This window comes from Sminthopsis crassicaudata, chromosome 4, assembly GCF_048593235.1.
Source record: "Sminthopsis crassicaudata isolate SCR6 chromosome 4, ASM4859323v1, whole genome shotgun sequence".
NCBI lineage: Eukaryota > Metazoa > Chordata > Mammalia > Dasyuromorphia > Dasyuridae > Sminthopsis > Sminthopsis crassicaudata.
In genome coordinates this window covers 107,513,518-107,535,644 of record NC_133620.1, presented here as the reverse complement: position 1 = coordinate 107,535,644, position 22,127 = coordinate 107,513,518, and the positions used below count along the sequence as shown (strand labels likewise).

The 22,127-nt window shown below is 42.9% G+C and overlaps 1 protein-coding gene and 1 pseudogene across 6 annotated transcripts in view; both read left to right on the top strand.

Annotated features, from left to right (window-relative positions):
• Window positions 1–1,221, top strand: part of LOC141540641 (rhomboid domain-containing protein 2-like) — a 4,727-nt pseudogene extending 3,506 nt beyond the window's left edge.
• A 9,796-nt stretch (window positions 1,222–11,017) lies between these two features.
• Window positions 11,018–22,127, top strand: part of LPGAT1 (lysophosphatidylglycerol acyltransferase 1) — a 97,741-nt gene continuing 86,631 nt past the window's right edge. The window contains exons 1-4 of one of the 6 annotated variants that reach the window (XM_074309095.1): window positions 11,018–11,543; window positions 17,019–17,146; window positions 18,793–19,033; window positions 19,663–19,927. In XM_074309095.1, the coding sequence (XP_074165196.1) occupies window positions 18,857–19,033; window positions 19,663–19,927 (442 nt within the window). In that variant the 5' untranslated portion in view covers window positions 11,018–11,543; window positions 17,019–17,146; window positions 18,793–18,856. Of the gene's footprint in view, window positions 11,544–17,018; window positions 17,147–18,178; window positions 18,351–18,792; window positions 19,034–19,266; window positions 19,376–19,662; window positions 19,928–22,127 lie in introns of those variants that run through there. The other 5 variants (XM_074309094.1, XM_074309093.1, XM_074309099.1 and 2 more) reach the window with 5 other exon arrangements.

Sequence of the window (22,127 nt, the reverse complement as noted above, 5' to 3'; positions counted from 1 at the left end):
TCTATACTGATAGAAATAACTAGATAATTGCTGTATCTTCATTTTACTCTACTATATGGACAAAGTTTAATAGGCAAAAGACTTTCAAAATGCTCATTTACAAAATTATTGGGCTCAGTCAGTAAATGAATTTCAAGGGAAGTCAAATGGAAAAATACCCCCCCCTTCTCTTTTCAGCCCGTGTTTATGTCATTTAAATTATTTTTTATTTGAGTAATGTGTAGAGTGGCCTTGGAGTTAGACAAGAATTCAGTGAGGTGGGTGAGAATGGATGCTGTGTTGGGGGGCCCCCCAGTTCTGTCAGCCTTCTTCCCCCCAGCGCTACTGTCTCTGTTTGCGTCAGCGCCCCAACTCCGACCTGCGGCTGCCCCCTTGGGCTTAGTGGCCCTTGGGGAGATGGGGAAGTTGACAGGCTGACCACCTACATTTTGGCCTGCTAGCGTCCCCTCTCCTTGCCCTCTGGCCACTCCATCACCCAGCACTTTGGGGGCAGCTGTGCAGAATTGGGTCACTTGTGCGCCACAGTTTGCATTCTTTTTCTGTGCTTCCTTTGTCCTGCTGGAAACTCTGTCGGCTCTGACCGGCTTTGGGGATTCACTCCACTGGCTTTTGCCATGCTGGGTGCCAGCTCCCTCCACACTAGAATGAGTATTAGGGGGTCCCCGCTTTGAACTCGGTGCTACCTTGGCTCCTGTTATTTGCCTCCTGGATGATTTCCCCAAACCTCTCTCCTCAGCTACATCTGTGGACTCTTCATTGGCTTTATTCATGGTCTTGGTTATTCTCCAACTTCAGAAGTTCCTCTTCTCAGTCTGCTAAGGCTCCCCATCATGCTCAATTATGTTTCAGGATCTTCAGCTGAAAAAGGAGCTATCCCGTCCAAGAAGACTGATCCTGTCCCAGGATCCTACCCAGAGTTATCCCTCTTCCCCCACACCCACTCTCCAGGTCATTCAGATGCAGCAACATGACAAAACCCAGGGACTGGGACTCGGACCAAAAGATGAACCTGGCAGCCCAGCTGCCCTTTGTCCCTACCCCCCAGCTTCTGACCAGCCTATGGGCATTGTTCCTGTCTCTCTAACTTCCACCACGCTGTCTCCTGACCTCCCCGGGCGAACTGCCCACTACAGCCTCCAGTCTGTGGGCCAGGGCCAGAGCAGCCACCTCTGAGGGACAGCCTCAGTGCCCACAGAGGGGTCAAGGGTCCAGATGCAATGATGGACTGTCTAGGAGAGCAGCCTCGACTCACTTGCCCAGGCCACAAGACTTCCTGCTGCAGCCCTTCCAGGCTAAAACTCCTGTGTGTCCACTGGCTGCTTCTTTTCATCTTTTCTCTCTGATGTTTTATGTAATAGCCTTTGTCCTTAATTTCTCAGACCATCACACCATGTTCTCTCAACCTTTTCTGCCCTATAACTAATGAACTAGGTCAACATCAATTTTATAGGAAAACATGATCCCTGGGAGTTTGGACCAATGTACTGTGTTAATTATTTTTTTAATTAAAATATTAAAAAATATAAAGATCCAACACAGATTTAAACAAAAGAAAAAAAAGATAAGAATTTTAGACTTCTTTCTGACATGTGATCACCACATGATGAGGGCCAACTCAGCCTCTCAGTGCCCAGAGCAATTATAAGTTACAAGGAAGGTACAGTTTCCCCTAGGGAGTTCCATGTAGAGATTAAATTTTAAGGGTGTGAACTCTCAAAATTGATTTGAGCAGAGTCTGTGAGCCAGCATACCCTGTCCTCAGAAATTATGGGTACATACTTGAACACAAAAGCAATGCCCAAGTTAGTGTAGGAAATTCCACAATGATTTGAGTTAATGAAGACAGCTTGAGAGCCATGTTATACTCTACAAGCATTGCTTAGACAATGACATTTAACCCAGGTAAGTGCAAAGCAATACAGAGTAGAAGAAACATTCTAAACCACTTGTTTCCACTTATCAGTACAGAGTGACTTGTAATCTCTCAGGTATCAGATCAAGAGGGAGAAAGCCCAGTGTGGTAGCTGGTCAATCCGCAGAAGGCCATGAAAACACTGGGCCTACTAAACAAAGCACACTGTTCCAAAAACCAAGAAATTTGTATGTGAGAGAAATAGAAAGTAGGATAACACAGGAACTGACACCAGAGCATTCACTGACTCATTCCGGGAAGGGAAGCAAGTCATTTAACTTCTTTAAATCTTGTTACCTCTATCAAAAAAGGAGGAGGATCAGGAACTTCATGCACATAGAGAACTCCAGGGTGAGCAAATGTCACTATTTTCATTGCAACTTGTCTTAAAAGTTGAATGGGAGCCCTAAAAGATTAACTGACCTGCTTAGGGTCATAGAATCAATATGTATCACAGGCTACTTGAACCCAGATTCCCTTCCCTTCCCTTGAAATCAGCTTTCCATCCACTCTGCCCTTGCTGGGGAGCAGGCTAGAGACTGGCCTTAGTAAATAAATAAAACCTGGGCTTCATTGCTGCCTGTGACACAAACAAGATCTGTGACCAGAGTAATTTAATTTCTCAGTATCCACAGTCACAGCACTGGCGTAGTACATCTGCATTGAAGAAGGAGTTCTCCACATGGAGAAAATCACAAAAGAGAACAACTAGTATCCCCCTCCCTCACCAGTCAAAATGAAAATCCCAATTCCATTTATCTTTCTATCATAACTTTCTCAGGAAGACCAGTAAATCCCTCACTTTCTCCCAGATCAAGAAAACTGAAAGGAATAAGTGACTACGGAGTAGAAGGTAGAAACAAGAATGAATTATCAAGGAAGGATACAGCGATCTAAATCATGAGGCAATGGGGAAACATGGCGGATAGGAAGATAAAAGGGGTTAGGAATAAGGGTCAGACAGAGACTGAACAGTGCTTTCAGGAGGCTCAAGTTGAACTGAAGAACCAAAAATCAAGCATCTATAACTTAACAATTTGCATTTCCTTGCTGTCCTAGGATTCCTTTGTATTGAATAGCAAAATAGTCTTGTGTATTTAAATAACTATCTATCTACTACACTGGACATAGTTAGGGAAGCATAAATGCAATCAGTAGAATATAAGTGCTAAACTATATAGCCCTGATTATAAGTTTAAACAATATTAGAGATTTGATAAAAACAAGTGAAACAGGTATAATCTAGATGGCATAGTGAATAAAGTGTTGGGTCTGGAGTAGGGGAGATCTAAGTTCAAATTCAGCTTTGGACCTACTATGTGACCCTGGGCAAATCATTTGACATCTGCCTCAGTTTCCTCATTTGCAAAATGAGGATGCCACTCAAAACTGTATATGAAGTCTTCCTGACTCCAGACCCAGTACTCTATCTACTGCTCCATCTAATTTAAAACTAATTAAATCTGGCTTACTAATATATATAAACTAACACTCATGGGAGCAAGGAAAGGGAGAATCTCCTTGGCTGGGGATCATGAGATAATATGGGGCTAAGAAAACAAAAACCAATTTCTCTGGGTTTCCCCTAACACCTGGAAAGGCACAAGAAGTAGCTGTTCTCTGGGGACCCAACTTACCAGTCAGAGTGGGAGTTGGGATAGTAGCCCCAGAGTACATATGCAAATTCTTTTGATGATGGCTTTTGATGTTAAGAGGCAAGCAATCACTTGAGGAAAATATTTCATTTAGTGGGGAAAAAAAAAAAAAAGATTGTAGGAAGACTTAGGAGCATAAGATACTTTTGGAAGAAGAATAAATTAGCTTCTATCAAAATGGAAGATAAAGTATGAGGAATAGTGCACCTTTCATAAAGACAAGAAATGAGGGAAAATAAAATGACTAATAAGGTTCATAAGAAAAAGCAATAATAAACCAAAAGGTGGAGAAGAAAAGAGAATCTAGTTTGTTCAAAGTAGCTTAAATGAAGTGTTAGATGGTAAGCAATGAGATGATATGAATGTAGCAAGAAAGTTAATATCATATAAAAAGTGCTGACCGTGTTAAGGAAAAATGTCTGAACTTTAGGCAGATCATTAAAAACCTCTGCAGAACGGGAGAGTGTGACTGGATGACTTCTCAAATACACTTAGATCACAAGGAATCAAAATCATAAAGGGACCTTTGAGGTATTCTAGTTCACTCTCTTTTATTGATGGGGAAACTAAGGCCCATAGATGTTACCCAGTAGTGTCCTTTAGCTCTAGTGCAAATATATTTAGTAGAAAGAACCTGGATCCGGAGCCAGAGGACATGCATTTGTATTCTGATTTTTCTACTCATGTAAGGCAAGTCACTCTCTAGGCCTCAGCTTCCCCCTTTGTAAAATGGAAGCATAATTTAAAAGGTCCCTCCCAGCTCCATGTCTAGAATCTTATGAAATTTTACTGCAGAGACTAAGAAGGTTCTGGCAGTTCTAAGAGAAGAGCAAACCTTTTCTCATTCTATAAACAGTAAAAGATTTCCTGGGATTCCAGGGGAAGTAGAGAACAAGAGATTATAATAGGTTTAGAAACTATATTATGTTTTTCTTCTAATTTTTCCCAAATATGGGCTTTATTAGAGGAAAGTCACTAAAACACTAAACTTATTTGTATTATTTAATAAAAAAATTATGACATGTGTAAATCTTAATAGATGAATTGTCCTTAATAGAAGCTATTGTATTTGTGAGGCACAAATATAATGGAGTTACCAACTGGGAGGTGGGGATGGTGGCCGGTGGAGTTTAGGTTCTGAAGACATCACCTAAGGAGAAAATTTCATATAATCAGACTTACCCTTATTAAACAGTTCTGACTAGAAAGCAGCTAATGTCTCTTTAAAGAAGGCAGTCTGTATCAGAGAGAAGAACATGAGATTGTTGTTCTGAAAACATTTTTCCAGGTACATAATTAATATATTGATAAGCAAGGAGAAAAGAATCAAGATATTTACTCAAATAGAAGAAGAAATGTAAATTGGGGAAAGCATTAGGTGAAAGAAAAACTAATCAAGGAAATATTGAAAGGGCTTCATATATATATATTTTTTTATTATATATCATATTGCGTTATGTTTTACAGTATCACAGTCACATCTTTTTCCTGTTTTAACAATAGACAAAAGAGTAAGAAAAATAAAAGACAAAAACAAAGTATCAAGAAACTTCTATATGACCAGGAATGTTAGGGAGAGCTATTCCTTTCACTAGCTCTAATGAAAAGCCTACAAAATCTACAAGTCTAAGAAAAATGTGCTGGAACTCTGTCTTCCCAGAAATCAGCTGGAGTCAGGATCATTAAACATTTTTATTCTTGATCTTTTACAGTCAAGGTCAGGGGGTTAGGCCTAGCTACCTCACACACACCTTGCTCCCCCAAACACCTGGAGAGACTAAGTCAGCTTCTGCATCTCACTTCCTCTTCCCTCCTCCTAGTCCTCCCACACACGTCACTTCCCCCGTCGTTGTCCCACCAATCAAGTCAGCACAGAACAGCTGGGGAGGGTCAACCTTCAAACAAGTTAATAGGGAACCGTCCAATTGGCAATTAGCCTCACGTGCTTCATTATCCAAGTGCATTGCTCAGTTCTAGCCCTTTACAAAAATGAATATAGATTGTCTTTGGTTATGATAAAGAGGAAGATTCCAGGACTTTATTAAGCAGGATGAAATGTTACATTATGAGAAACATAAGATCAACTAAGGGAATTGCAAATTGAATGGAATTACCCACAATATTTAAATTGTTCTCCTTCCCCCTTTCTGTCTTTTCTTGTCTCTGTGTGTAAATACATATGTGTGTATACACACAGACAGACATGCATGTTATATAGAGAGAGACATATACACATATGTACTTTCTGTGTATATAATATATACATCCTTCCTCTCTAGCTCTTATCTTCTTCCCTTTCTTTTTCTCCCCAAGTGCCTATAAGTGAAATCAAGTAAGTTAAATGCACATGCGATGTGACTCCATTAAACTAACAAGAATACTGATTCCCAGTCAGAATCTGAGTCCTGACTTATTAGTCACTTATTAGTGACAACTTTGTGTAACCTTACACACTAATACTAATAAACTGCGACATTGAACAAGTCACTTCTCTGGGACTTATCTTTTCATTTTTAAAGTTAGGGTTTGCCCTAGAGCAAAAGTTCTTAATCTGAGATCCATGGATAGATTTCAGGCAGTCTATGAACTTGGGTGGAAAAACATTATGTCTCTATTTTCATTAATCTCTAACTCAAATATAGCAGTTTCCCCCAATGATTAAAAAACCTATAATTTTTATCATGCTGCTAAAGTTCATGACACACAAAAGGAACTCTATGCATAAAATGAACTTTTAGATGCCTTCTAGTTATGACATTCTATAATTCTATGATTTGTCATTTAACCTTTGTACCTCAATTTACTTATCTATCAAAGAAGGATAATGATACCTGCACTTAATACTTCACAGGGATACTGTATCAAAAATGATAATTTAAGTAAATTACTTTGCAATCCACAAAACAGTGCATAATTATCTTTGTTATATTGAAGAGGCTTTGTAGCATAGTGGACAGAGAGCTGGTTCTGAAACTAGGAAGCTATGGGTTTAAAGTCCTGCCTCTGACACATATTGGCTGTGTGACCCAGGGCAAATCACTTTACTGCTCAGTGGTTCAGGCAAAGCTTTAACACTATCAAACTGGAAAAATAAATAAATAATAGGTGCTGATCTGCATTGGTAGAGGGATTTTCTCTTATCCTGAAATTTGCTATGTCAAGAAAATCACACATCTAGTCCCTATTATTATTATCTTATTATTAACATAAATAATACTGTCAGAGTTTTAAGAAAGGGACAATCACTAAGGGCTGGGAGAACAGAGAAGGCTTTATAGAAATGGGAAATGAGGAAGTCTTTAAGGAATTGGCAGGATGTAGATTTCTGGAGAGAAGAAAGACACATATTCCAAGTAAAAGGAACAGGAGGCGTAAAAATACAACCACAGGAGTCAGTCTGGTTTATGCTAGGTGCAGTGAATCAAGCCATCTGATTCAAACAAAGGATGCATGTTGCCAGGTAATGGGATAGATGATTGAAGGAATAGAGAGGAATCTGCTTATAGAGGATTTTGAAAGCCACACAAGCATAATATGTACTTTATAGATCAATATAGATCCTTGAGTAATGTGGAAATTTTAGGAAGAATTATGTAATGATGATATTTAGAATGGATTGGAGGAAGGAATCTAAAGAGAATAAGAAATTTAAACAATAAAAGAGGAATTTTCATTTTATATGGGAATAATTTAACTGTCTCACATATCTCAATATTTAGGTAATATGGGTCTATCTCATGAGAAGACAGCTCATTGGGCTGATGTACCCAAAAATGAAGCACAAGAGCTTGCCTGGTTCTAGGTAAGCTGGGAAGACATGCATGGAAAGTGCTCTGAGGAATATATGGCTGGGTTCTATCTGTTAATCACATGGTGAACAAGAAGATTTTTTTTTTAATTAACTACAGAAGCATTCAAAAGATATTAAGGGACTTCTGCTAGGTTTTTTTTGTTTTGTTTTGTTTTTTTGTTTTGTTTTTTGCTTCAGTTTCAGTCTCTTCAACTACTTGTTCCTGAAGATGGGACTCTTTCCCTCCCAGAGTGATGAGAGACCATGATATATAGAGAGGAATCCAAGTGGCTCCAGGAAACAAACCTAGGTTCTTGCTAGGCCTCTAGGTTTATTCATTTCTATTTTAGGACAAAGAGAATAAAGGTTCCAATTTTATGAGTTTTGGCACTGTGAGACAATGAACCACCACAATCTAGGAGTCAGGATACAGGCCAGGTTTGCAGTCAGCCCACTGTAAATTCCCTGAAGAGCAGAGAGTGACCTTCTGGACCAGAGCCAGCAGCAGCTAAGGTGAGGATTCTCTGGAAGTGCACACTGGAATGGACAGTCCAACGTTGGGTAGGAACTAAGCTAAATGTTGAGTCTACTCCCAGACTTTGGAGTGCTTTCAGGGACAGTGTGCTTCCAGGTGGAAGAGAAAATGTATTTTGTTCTTGCTGTATCTCTGAAGCAAATACTCATTTGTGAAAGCTAATTGATGTAAAAGGTTAAATAGAAATAGATCTTAGTCATTGGGCCTAACAATGGAGAGGTGCAGAACATAGTTTATGAGAACTTGATCTGACAATCATAGAAAAAGAATGTATTTTGTTCTTGCTGTATCTCTGAAGCAAATACTCATTTGTGAAAGCTAATTGATGTAAAAGGTTAAATAGAAATAGATCTTAGTCATTGGGCTTAACAATGGAGAGGTGCAGAACATAGTTTATGAGAACTTGATCTGACAATCATAAAAAAAGACACCCTAATTACCAATCCCTTAAAGTTACTCCCTTCAAACCCTGATTGCAGATATAGCATCCTGGCTCTTGAAGAGCATATATTAAAAATCCATGACTTCACTGTTCTAAGTAGTCTCACCATTAATACAAATTATAACTATTTTAATGTAGCAAAATCTCAAAAGGGTCAACCACAGTCATATATAGCCTACAAGGGTGATCACCACTCAGCTTACAACTGAGTTCATTCTCATCAACCTGCATTCTAGGGAATCCAGGAATATATATGTTTGATTATTTCCTTATTCATTATACCTAAAGAAACCTGTTTCCCTAAAAGAAAGTTTTTCTCTCCTCCCCTCCCATTTCCTCTTCTCTTCTCTCTTCTTTTCTTTTTTTCTCCTCTTCTCTTCTCTCTCCCTCTCTCAAACTTTTTCATATTCTCTCTCTGCCTCTTCTTCTTTTTCATCTTTTACTCTAATCTCCTAGACACAAATACAAAAGCTAATGGCTACATGTTATGTTAATAATATAAACAACAGCAAACAATGGAAATTATTATTTATATTGTTTTAGCTACGAGAAAGGTCATAGCCAAATAAATTCATCTTTGACAATATCTATTGCTCAATTTCCCTTCACTTTTAGCTCAGAAACCAACTTAACTTTCAGAGTTGCAGCTAAAATTTCTAAAGAATTTTCTTCATATTTATTTGTAGCAAGGGTTAAACAGCTCTATTGGGAAATAGATACATTTTTTTCTTTTTTTAAATTAAAGCTTTTTTTGTACCTAGGATATACTATAAGATATTCAATATGTATGGGAATGCCTGCCATCTAGGGGAGGGGATGAAGGGAAGGAGGGGAAAAACTCAGAACAGAAGGGAGTACTAGGGATAATGGTGTAAAAAAAAATTACCTATGCATATGTACTGTCAAAAAAAATGTTATAATTATAAAATTTTAAAAATTATAAAAATTTTTAAAAATTAAAGCTTTTCTTTCAAAACATGCACAAATAAGTCTTCAACATTCGCTCTTGCAAAATCTTGTTACATTTCTTCTCCCTTCCTTCTCATTCTCTCCCTTGACAGCAAGTAATCCAATATAGTAATATATACTATATACCAGTTAGTAATCCAATATAAACATGTGCAATTCTATTATACATATTTACACAATTATCTTGCTGCATAAGAAAAATCAGATCAAAAAAAAAAAAACAGTATGCAAGCAAACAACGAAAAGTGAAGATGCTATGTTGTGATCCATCCTCAGTCCCTACAATCTTCTCTCTGAGTGTAGATGGCTCTCTCCATCACAAGACCATTGGAAATGGCCTGAATCACCTCGCTGTTGAAAAGAGCCATGTCCATCAGAATTGATCATCGTATACTCTTGCTGTTGTTGTACACAATGTTCTCTTGGTTCTACTCAATACTTTCTTTCTCCATCCTATTTATCTTCTCACAGTGTCTCCAGCTGTTATTGGAAAAGTCTTTTCCAGAAGACAGTTTAAAATTCAGGCTGGGATTTTTTGTTTGTTTTCTTCCTTTTTTAAAAAATAGATAACAATTAAAAACTTTTTGTATCCTCATAGTCTCCTGAAGAAATGGAAGTTAACTGTTATTTTGCTTTCCAAAATTCCAAAGCCCACTAAAGACATGGTAACAGTTTGTCTATGGAAGAGGCTATTGAAACTGCTGTCATATTAAAGAATGGTTTGGGGCAGCTAGGTGGGGCAGTGGATAGAGCATCAGCCCTGAGGACCCGAGTTCAAATCTGATCTCAGACACTTAACACTTCCTATCTGTGTGACCCTGGGCAAGTCACTTAACCCCAGCCTCAGGGGGGGAAAAATTGGTTTCACAAATTACCTCGGTTCATTCTCCACACCAAAAAGGCCATCACCCAATGATCAGCCTTGAAGATCCTAACCCTCAAATGGAACTAGGCTCCTGCCTTCAAATCTAGCCCTCTTTCTACTGGGCCACACCCAATTTTTAAACTTAGGCTGCTTCTTGTACAAAAAGACATCACCAATCAGGTGAATCCAAGCTCCAGCTTGTTCCCCATAGGACACTGTTATCCCCTCATTCTAGTCAGAGTAGGACTTTGGGGAAGATGGTACTTCTGGTTATATGATTGCAGTGGTCACTTTAGCAAGGCTGACTAGGTGTTAGATTCCCCACCTGTAATATCCAGTTTTCCTTGGTATGACATTCAGAGGAGATCATTGTCTCTTTCTTTGAAAAGGTAATCTGAAAACTCAAGGATTTGTACATTATATGTTAGTAAGGTCCTTATGGAACTGATCGGTTACTCTAGTAGGAATAGCCTCTGTCATCTAAAAGGTCTTTAATAAGACAAATCATCATTGATACTGTAAACCAGGGGTTCTCAAACTTCAGCCCTTGGGCCAGATGCCAACCGCTGGGTTATGGCAAATGGGCTGAGGGGCGGAGACAGAGTGTGAGCTTTTGTTTTTACTATAGTCCAGCCCTCCAACAGTCTGAGGGACAATGAAATGGCCCCTATTTAAAAAGTTTGAGGACCATTGCTGTAAACGTTTCTTGTTTATAACAAGCTTTGAAATTGATTTATCATTTTTGTATATAAAAAATATACTAAGAGACAGAACTAACCCTATGTAAAGGCACAGAATACTAAGACTTTTATCTCTATCTTTGTATTGTTGTCACCTAGGAAACTGGCTGCCATATAGTAAACACCTAACAAATACTTGTTGTATTGTTGAATGTTAGGTAAGGAGTACTGTTAAAAGATACTTGTATCCCCAAATAAGTCATCATACTAACGGGGAATTTAGAAAAGGAAGAATGTTAGGAAACATCTACTTTAACCTCTTATTTACAGATAAAGAAACCGAAACTCCTATCTCTGTCAGTAGCCTGCTACAATAACTGAACAACTGCAGATAACTTTATTCCTTTGAATTAAGACAAAGCTCCAGCAGTTCCAGTTCAAATACAAACACTCCTGCTCAGGTGTGAAGGAAGTTTAATGAAGTTATCAGCCACTAATCACTCAAGTCTAAATAAGTCTATCAATTGACTAGCAAGGGCTCCGCCTGGAATGATTCAAATTGGTGAGGGCAAACTGGGCAGTCTGTGGCAGACTGAAGATTTAATCTATAGTTAAGGTACATAGCAGAGAACTAAACCGTGGAACTTCATGAGGACTCTATGAAGAGAGCACAGGATTTCCAGTAACCAGACATTGTAAGTAACCTCTTTGCCATGTATATTTCTGTTAAAAAATCTCTCTTTATATTTTAAGTTTGTATCCACTCTCCCCATTGACTTTTTCTTTGTGAAAGACTTTTAGGAGGCACAAAATATTAAGGACTGTCTCTGAGCTGCATTCAGTTTTTGTTTCAAAGGAAAATGTAGATGTAAATTGTACATGTGTCTAATTTTTGTGCATTTTGTACATTGTGTTGCTTCCTTTAGTATCATTTTTAATGATCATTTTATATTAAAAAGTATACAAGTTTATAGTCTTCATGTTTTGGGATTTTTTTATTTTGTTTTGTTTTTTTACTAACACTAGGTAAATAATAACTGAATCTACTGTTAGGAGAAATGTCATATCAAATCTAATTATATAGCTTGGCTAAAATTAGCTAATTAAGTGTGCTAGCTATCATTTGGAACCACTCTAGTGGGTTATGAGCTATAGTATGAGAAACTCAGATCTTCAGAACTTAAGTGGTAGTAGTGGACTGACCTTCTAGGGATCTATTTCCCATGATTAAGAATTGGAGAAGTAGCCCTGGAAGGATTGCTAGACAATGAGTTTTTAACTAGGATTGTTTTTATTTTTACTTTTTTTTTTTTTTTTACATTTGCAAGGATCTAGTAGTGACTTTTTCCAAATGGGACTCTCTCTCAGATATTCTAGTTCACTGAAAACCATTAGAGAAAAATTAACGGTTTTTTTTTCCTCTCGATTATTCACTGCAGTTAGTCTATTTTCTGTTATATCCCTCAAATGAGTACTTCTTGTACTTTGCACATAGTAGGTGATTCATAAATTTACTGATTAAATGACTTGCACTTGAGTTTTGGGGACATTAGATTGATTGTTTTCAAAGGACAACATGGGAAAAGGAAAAGGCTACAAGAAGATTACAATAAACTAAATAAAGCAATTTAGGAAGCAAAGCAAGCCAAATACTACATGGAAATATGGAACAAGAAAATGAGTATCATATATGGAGTGGGGGTCAGGAAGCTGGTTTTGAACCATAACGGCCTATCAGAACCAATAGCTGGAACTTCTTGATATACCACAGGCTGTTTTGGAGATTGTATCCCAAAGACTCTGAAGGGAAAGGAGATGTGAGTTCATTCATGAATATGTATGAAGATCTTTCCATTATTATTATATGTTTGCATTTCAACTAAATATTGCTATTTCAAAGAAATGTTTAGCCTAGGTTCTGTTGGTACAGTGGACAACTGAACAACGGGATTTGACAGATTTTAGGAATTCTTAATTTCAGATATCGCAGAGACAATTTGGACCTGAAATCATGTGAGTACTTGATGAGTGGAATATGGGTTACATAATAATGTATTTATTTTCTATTAAATTTTCAAACTTCACAATACTGTTTGTGTTGTATCTATCTTACTATTTCCAGGGCTTTCCATGTGTCTTAATAAACATTTATTGAATTGAGGAAGGGAAGTACATAGCTAAAAGTAGATTCAATCACTATTTATCTAGTATTAGTAAAAAAAATAAAGGCTATAAACTTGTATATTTTTAACATAAAATGATCACTAGAAATGATACTGAAGGAAGCAACACAATGTACAAAAATTAGACATATATAATTTACATGTACATTCATTTTCTTTTGAAACAAAAAATTTGTGCAACTTGGAAGCAGAAACATTCTGAAATATTCATTTCTATGCTGTTTGTTTTCTAATTATTGAATATAGTGGGGTATTGGTGGTGATGGAGCCATGTGAAAAGTCACAGTAACTCAATGGAATCATTGATCAGGAATCCTGCCTGACAATAACACTGGGAGGAATTGCTTATTACAAGTTCAGTGCTGAATTCAGACAAGTAGGTGAAATCTGGTTTATAATTGCCACTAGGAGGAAGAGAGGGTCCTGAAGGACTTTTCTGCCCAAGGGAACCTCTCCTTGGTTGAAACCTAATTGGCAATACCCATGTGAACAAGATGGGTAGAATTAAATGTGATTGGATTGTTTTCAAGTAGCTGGGGACATAAGGAAAACAATATTGGAGTCATATTTCTACACAAAGGAATATCTATTTGTGCTTCAAATAAATATAAGGACTGGAGTTTTAGAAATGTTACACTATTAGTGTGTATAGCAACAAGATGAGTGTCTGAAATATATTCCTCATCCTCTAGGAATGTCTGAAGGTTTGCAACACTTGATTTATTGTTATCTGACTCTACAGTTAAGGAACATAGTTTCTGTAATAGTTGAACACTTCAGATCCTTGCTCTCCAGGAATCCACAAAAGTATGAACGGCTGTACTTCAGATTTATAATTATTAGCAAAAGTATTTGTATAGTATTTTTCTGCAGCCTGTGCTAAATTAGTACTGTTCTAAACAATGAGAGTCATTGCAGAAAGATGTCATGAAGCTGAATAGGTAAAAAAGCAGATAAATTTCAACTGAAATAAGTGAAATGTAATAAATACATTTAGGGCAATACAATAGAAACTCTATGAGATAATGGGCTGTAACCTATCAGTTATAAACCAGGAATAGCATCTAAAAGTAATTTTCAATGGCTTCCTTAAGATTTCTCTATGGACCCCCACAGTATATTGTGTAGCACATTGTGCTGTGGGATGTGTAGCGTGGAGAGACAGCCAGGTTTGGGGTCAAGAAAATCTGGATTAAAGTCCTGCCTCTGAAATATCCTGGCAGTTTGCTTGTGAGCAAGTCACTCTGCCTCAGGCCACTCTTTGATTCTCAGTAGATCCATCTGATAAAAGGAATTCCCCACATCATTGAAGGACATTCTGAAGCCCGGAAGATTCAGTGTTTTGAGTTCAAGTATGGCCTCAGCTATTACTAGCCCTGTGACTCCCAGGTAAGTTACTGAAGAGGACCAATGCCATCATGATGGTGATATCTGGATTTGCTCATGAATGGATTTAGATGAGGCAGTTTCAAAAAGTTATCCACCTTACTCTCTCTTCCACATCCATCAAAGCCTAGTGGCAAGACAGGCGGCAAGATGACCGGCAAGATGTGGGATGCAAGGAATGACCTGGGCCTTTCTAAATTAAGCTCTTTCCCAGGCCTCAGCTTACCAGGGGCAATGCTCACTCAATGGCTAAGGAAAGTGAGGTCCAGCTAATCATCTTGACAAACTGAATCTGGGTCAGCCCCAAGCTTGGAATCTGTTGGAGAGTCTGCCACAAGCAGGACAATCAGTCAACAAGCATCAAGTCTTTGCTACAGGCAGGGACTGTAGGTCATGGGGGCTACAGAGTAAGCATCTGACACTCAAGATGCTGAAGAATTTCAGCAAGGCAAGAGAAAGAATTTGGACGTCTGAAGACCTGATTCTTTGTACTTTGTGTGTAGTACCATGAATGAATGTAAAGATTAGATAAACCTGAAAATGTTAATTTTATAATTTCTAATCCTATGTCTGTTAATCTGTGGGGTATGTGGGGTTTTCAGGAAGGACTAGCACCTTTGCTGTGTGTGAGGGAAACAGCAGACCTCAAATCTGAGTTAGGGGGATATCATTTCAAGCCCGTGAATTTCCCTCTCCCCCGGTGGAAAGGGTGGATAAGGACAATTTGTCCCAAGATGTTGGGCTGAAGTGGGCACTGTGGGATGCTTAGTGCTTGGTCAGGCATTGAAAGCACCAAGGCATCCAGGATCATTGTTGGTCATCTTGACTTGTGTCCTGCCACGGGGCTTCAATGTCTCTAGGAGAGTAAGGTTGATTACTACATATTATTCTGCCTATCAATTGTCATTGATCCTCTTTGAAAAATAAAAAGGATGAACAAGCCTTCTTTTAGGGTTTAGTAATACAATTAGAACAATTAGAAGTATTGTGTTTTTTCAAGGAACAGGAAAAAGGAAAGAGTATGAATCATCCCATGGGGACTCCAGGTTAAGAGGAAAGGCGTTACTATTAGGCCTACATCCCAAAAACATCAAAAAAAGAGGACCTATGTGTATAAAATATAGCAGCTCTTTTTGTAGTGGTAAAGAAATGGAACTACAGGGATTCCCATTAAATGAACTGAAGATACATTATGATATTAATTAAATATTATTATACTGTAAGAAATGATGAAAAGGATAGTTTCATAGAAAATTGGGAAAACTTATATGAACTGATTCAAAGTGAAATGAGCAGAACAAATTATACATACTAACAATTATAACAATTTTTTTTTCCTGAGGCTGGGGTTAAGTGACTTGCCCAGGGTCACACAGCTAGGAAGTGTTAAGTGTCTGAGACTAGATTTAAACTCAGGTCCTCCTGAATTCAGGGCTGGTGCTCTATTCACTGCGCCACCTAGCCGCCCCTATAACAACAATTTTGAAACTATAAGAACTCTGATGGATGCAGTGACTAATTATAGCTCCCAGAGGACTGATGAAACATGCTATCCCTTGACAAACATGATAGATTCAGGGTACAGAATAAGTTATTTTCTGAAGTATGACCATGTGTGGGAATTTATTTTGCTTAATTATGTTTTGTTACAAGGGTCCCCCCCCCACCTTCTCAATGAGGAGAAGGGTGAAGATAATAGATTATTAATTGAAAACATAAGTTTAAAAGGGAGGAAGTGGTGATAAGTTGTAGAAGAAAACAGGGGATAGGATGAAGTTGAACATGGATAAAAGCAGTGGTTCTCAAACTACAGCCCTCGGGCCAGATGCGGGTTCTGGCAAATGGGCTGAGGGCCCGAGACAGTGTGAGTTTTTGTTTTTACTCTAGTCCGCCCTCCAACAGTTTGAGGGACAGTGAACTGGCCCCTCTTTAAAAAGTCTGAGGACCACTGGGAGTCTGATCCAGAAAGCAAATTCTTACAGATCTGGGTTATGTGCCCCTCCCTACATCATTTAACTTCCCTGGAACTGCAGAATGAGAAGAGTTAGCTCTCAGAGAGCTCTAGGCTCTAATCTGGGACCTTAAGGCATTTTCTCCTATCAGCCTTTTGAAATCTTTGTCAGTTTAGCTCAGTTGCCGTCAGAAGCCTTACCTTATATACTTATCTCCCCCACTCCTCCAATGAAATCCTCCGCCTTTTCCTTTGCAGTGTCATCTATGCCTTGTTGTAGACACCCCTCTTCCACGAGGTGTTTAGAATATGGAAATGGGGATTCAAGGGCTTATTAAGCATTTATTAAATACAAACCCTGGGATACAAAATTCAGGGGACCTGCAGGAGGTAGATGGCCCTGTCTGAGGTGGTGAAGTAGAAAGACCTCTAGACTTCGGCCCTAGTCCCAAATCTCTCCTTAATTAGCTGTCATTTTACATACATCCCTTCCCTTGAGGGAGTTTGAGCTTTATAAAGTCCCTGTCATTTCACATTCCTGTATATAATCCACAAATAATCCTTAGAGCTCACTTAAACAACCTGGTGAGTCTTGCAAAGGACAATATGACGGAGAACCACCAAGGCCTTTATCTCTGGTTTTCCTTCAGATCACTATCTTCTAGAAGGCTCTGGATGCGGTTCTTTGTTTTCCTTCTGTAATACTCGGTACCGAGTCTCCATTGCACACCCTGGGCTAAAGAGAAATTGAGAGCCAGACCCCGGACCCGAGCCTCACGTGCGTTCTTTAACATCTCTGAAATGGGTAGATGGGTTTTTTCTTCCTGCCTTTGGGTCAACTGGGCACTGGGAGCAATATAACCTGTTTCAGGAGGTCCCAGAGAGAGGAAGCCGGCTCCCTTTCCCTGCTCAGAGTCAGAGCCCCGTAAAGGAGGAAATTGGGACGATTAGGGAGTTGGGAACGCCTCGGGAGTATTCTCTGCTCCCTCCACGCCCCAGGACAGTCCAGCCCTTGCACTTGGAGCCTTGGGGATGGGAAAGGCCCGTGGGGGGACGCTCCCCGCTCGGGCCCAGCGGCGGGGGGAGGGAGCGCTGCCGCGGCTGGTGCCCCAGGAGACAGGGCATCTTGCTGCGGGTCTTCTCCAACCGACTCGTCGGCTGGCACGTATTAAGCCCTTGTTATGTGTTGAAATTGAATGGGGATTCCATGATTCCAGGCTCCTTGCTTCCTACAGCCTGAAAGCAGTCCCCTTCGGGCTTGTGGATTTCTTGGGGAAAGGGGAGGAATTTCTAGGGAAGAGGAGCGGGGTCGAATTCCCCGAGGCACTTCCCACTGGAGGCCGCGGGGCCGTGACTCACGGCCCGAGCGCGCGTTTAGGCAGCCCGGAGCACGGTCCGGGACGGGGGGAGGGGGAGAGGGCGGCTGTGGCCGCTCGGACTTTGTTTGGTCACACTCTGCGGGGGGGGTTGGTGGCCTTCCGCCCCCTTTTCTTCCCGCTGGCGGCGCGCGGCCAGCCCAGGCTCTCGGCGTTGCTTCCAGCCCAGAGGGCAGCCGCGAGAGTGTGGGCGAGCCCCCCGGCCGCCTGGCGCCGTGACAGCTCCTAATTAGCCGCGGGCCTGGCCCGGGCCCTCGGCGGGCTCGGGGAGGCTCGTGCGCGGGGCGGAGGCGAGGGCAACGGGCAGGGTGGCCGGCGGCGGCGGCGGCGGCGGCGGAGGCCCGGCTGTTCATTAGAGGGCGCTCTGGGGGCGGCGCTCGCCGCAGTCTGGGCTCCCGCCGCTTCCTCCTCCTCCTCCTCCTCCTGCCGCCGTCGCCTCTGCCGCCGCTCCCCCGTAGAGTCTCCGGCTATTAGCGGGCCGTGGGCACCAAGCGCGACCCGAGGCCGGGGTCCACGCCCGACAGGTCGCCCAGAGCCGCCGCGGGCGATGAATTCTCGGGGCTCCTCTCGCCCCCGCAGCCCGGCGAGGGGCCAGGCCAGCCCGAGGTATAGCCTCGGCTCTTCCCCGCCCTCGGGGCCGCGCGGGGATCGGGGGTCAGGGCGGGGGAGGGGGGGAGGAGAATTAAGAGCCGGGGAGCGCGGAGCAGCCCGGCCCGGAGGATCCGGAGGGCAGGCTCGGAGCGGCGGCGGCCGGTGCGGGGACGGTTGGAGGCGTTGGCGGTGGGGGAGGGGAGCGAGGGAGGGGGAGAGGTCTTCCTCGTTGTCCTCTGGGAGGAAGCCAGAGCCGCCGCCGCCGGTCACGGGAGGAGGGGCGGGGGGGGCCGAGGAGGAGGGACCCCGGGTCCTTAGGCCCTGGGGCGGGGGGCGGGCGGCGGCCCCGGGGGTGTCTGCTGGCTTTCCCGAAGCCCTTGCCCGCCCCCGGCTTGAATGGGACCCCGCCCCGGTGACCGGTCGGCTCTCGGTCCCACTGGCCTCCATCTCTCCACAGGCAGCTGGAAGGGGAGTGAGAGGCCGCCGCCGCGCCCCGGGCCGAATCGGCCGCCGCCGAGTCCATGACCCCGACTCCTCCTCCGGGGACAGCCGCCGCCGCCGTCCCGCAGCATCGGGCCCCCAGCAGCCGGCTCCCGGCTCCGCAGACCCCAGCCCCTCCTCCGCCTTCTCCTCCACCTCCCGCGCTTCTTCCACCTCTCTCTCCAGCCCTGGGCTGCCCGTCCTCCGGGCTGCGGAAGGTGAGTGAGGGGCTCGGCCCGTCCCCTCCGCGTCCCCGCTCCCTCCTTTCATCGCCTTGCTCCTCCCTCTTAGCTCCCCTCCATCCCCACCCCCTTAGTCCGCTATAAAACACCTCTAGCCTCTCCCTGCCCCGCACTCTCCGCCGGCCACCTTCTGTCCTTGCCCATCCAGTCCCCGTCCTCCTCCCTCCGGCGGCCTCTTGGAGAGCGAGCACGGAGCGGATTAACCGTCCTCCCGGGGGACGTCAGGGTCCTGGGGGCGGCCGGGGACTTGTGCCCACTTAGACTGCGCTGTGGAGGCCCGGACTGCGGGGGCACCTCGGGCGCGCGCCTACCGGAAAGGTGGGAGATGCGAGCGAACTCGCGGGCTTTGTTATTATTTGGCAAAGTCCAAGGCTGTAATAAAGATGAGCAGGGGCGGGCAGCTTAGTTATGTGTGCTTGGAGTTCGCATTCACGTGTGCTAAATATACTATGACCCCGTACCTCCGCAGCGCCCTGACCTTGCCAGAGCCCTCCTCCCGCCCCCGCCCCCCATTTCCCTCGGAGCTCTGGGTAGATAGCCACCTGGTAGGCTCCACACTCTCCGGGACCCGCCGGTCACCCAAGTGTCTATTCCTTGCTCTGCAGGAGGAGGCTTCAGACTTGTGGGTGAGAATGGCTCTGTCTTTGGAAGAAGTGCCCTGGCTATGCGTGACCTTTGTGAAAGCTCTCCTGAGGTTCCTCTTCATGGTCATGAACAACCTGGTCGCCATTCCATCCTACGTCCTCTACATCCTGATCCTGCAGCCTCTCCGGGTGCTGGACAGGAAGCAGTTCTGGTACATCGAAGGGCTCATGTACAAGTGGCTCCTGGCCATGGTGGCCTCGTGGGGCTGGTGCGCCGGCTACACAGGTAAGAGCGCGAGCATCCTTACCCATTGTCCGCGACGAGAACAGCTTTTAAGGCAAGGCCTGAGTGGGCAGCGAAGTCCTCGGGCTTGTAGACAATTTTATGTCGATGTAATACAGTTTAAAATAAATAGAATAATTGTAAACTTAAGAAATTTTGACAATTGGAATTGCATTTTATTTTAGGAAGCTAAGCATTTGTTGGAGGTCAGGACTGTGCAGCTGTGTGGTGAACATCATCTTAAACATGTGTATGTGTAGATTATAATGCAGAAAAAGAGAAAACATAAAATACATAATATGATTAAATGCTTCTTATCAGAATGGGTCTTCAGAAAATAAGCTGACAAAAAACTGTGGTTTGCAACTTAAAGCACAGGGCCTACGGCAGCATTTAAGAATTAAGCTTATTGTCCATTGTAAAAGATAAGTTTAGCTTAGGTCAAACAGTAACACCCAAGTGTAGGGTGGTGGTTTTTGTTTTTTTTCCCCCTGAGGCAATTGAGGTTAAGTGACTCATCCAGGGTCACACAGCTGGGAAGTGTTAAGTGTGTGAGGCCAGATTCGAACTCAGGTCCTCCTGACTTCAGGGCTGGTGCTCTATCCACTGTGCCACCTAGCCGCCCCTAAAAATTTATTTTATGAAGTATAATAATTTAATGTGCCAATAGTCATCACAAACTGTTATTAAAATGTGTTTTGTCCTTGTGTTTGCATTTTTCCCCCTAAACTGTTTTATACTATATTGTCTTTTTAGGAAGTTTAATACAAATAGTTAACAGAATTTGTCACAAACTCGTGCTAGAGATCATTTTTTAATGCACAGTACAAAATTCCATTTCTACTTTTCACAGGGTTTTGGAATAGGGCCACTTTACTTTGAATTGGACTTTTGTAGGGATAAGTGAAAAGCAGTATCCTTTTTTCTGTTTTTGAATGTCTTTTGTTCCTAGAACTTTTGTACGTTGACTCTCAAAATTCTATATTATATATTTTTCTTTCCTTCCTTCCTTCCTTCCTTCCTTCCTTCCTTCCTTCCTTCCTTCCTTCCTTCCTTCCTTCCTTCCTTCCTTCCTTCCTTCCTTCCTTCCTTCCCTCCCTCCCTCCCTCCCTCCTTCCTTCCTTCCTTCCTTCCTTCCTTCTTTCCCTCCCTTCACTCCTTCCTTCCTTCCTTCCTTCGCTCCCTTCACTCCTTCGCTCCCTTCACTCCTTCCTTCCTTCCTTCCTTCGCTCCCTTCCTTCCTTCGCTCCCTTCACTCCTTCCTTCCTTCCTTCCTTCGCTCCCTTCCCTCCTTCCTTCTTTCCTTCGCTCCCTTCCTTCCTTCGCTTCCTTCCTTCTTTCCTTCGCTCCCTTCCCTCCTTCCTTCCTTCCTTCCTTCCTTCCTTCCTTCCTTCCTTCCTTCCTTCCTTCCTTCCTTCCTTCCTTCCTTCCCTCCTTCCTTCCTTCCTTCTTTCCTTCGCTCCCTTCCCTCCTTCGCTTCCTTCCTTCTTTCCTTCGCTCCCTTCCCTCCTTCGCTTCCTTCCTTCTTTCCTTCGCTCCCTTCCCTCCTTCGCTTCCTTCCTTCTTTCCTTCCTTCCTTCCTTCCTTCCTTCCTTCCTTCCTTCCTTCCTTCCTTCCTTCCTTCCTTCCTTCCTTCCTTCCTTCCTTCCTTCCTTCCTTCCTTCCTTCCTTCCTTCCCTCCCTTCCCTCCTTCTTTCCTTCGCTCCCTTCCCTCCCTTCCCTTCTTCTTTTCTTCGCTCCCTTCCCTCCTTCCTTCCTTCCTTCCCTCCCTTCCCTCCTTCTTTCCTTCGCTCCCTTCCCTCCTTCCTTCCCTCGCTCCCTTCCCTCCTTCCTTCCCTCCTTCCTTCCTTCGCTCCCTTCCCTCCTTCCTTCCTTCGCTCCCTTCCCTCCTTCCTTCCTCCCTTCCTTCCTTCCTTCCTCCCTCCCTTCCTTCCTTCCTTCCTCCCTCCCTTCCTTCCTTCCTTCCTTCCTTCCTTCCTTCCTTCCTTCCTTCCTTCCTTCCTTCCTTCTTTCCTTCCTTCCCTCCTTCCTTCCTTCTTTCCTTCCTTCCTTCCTTCCTTCCTTCCTTCCTTCCTTCCTTCCTTCCTTCCTTCCTTCCTTCCTTCCTTCCTTCCTTCCTTCCTTCCTTCCTTCCTTCCTTCCTTCCCTCTTTCCCTCCCTCTTTCCTTCCTTCCTTCCCTCCCTCCCTCCTTCTTTCCTTCCT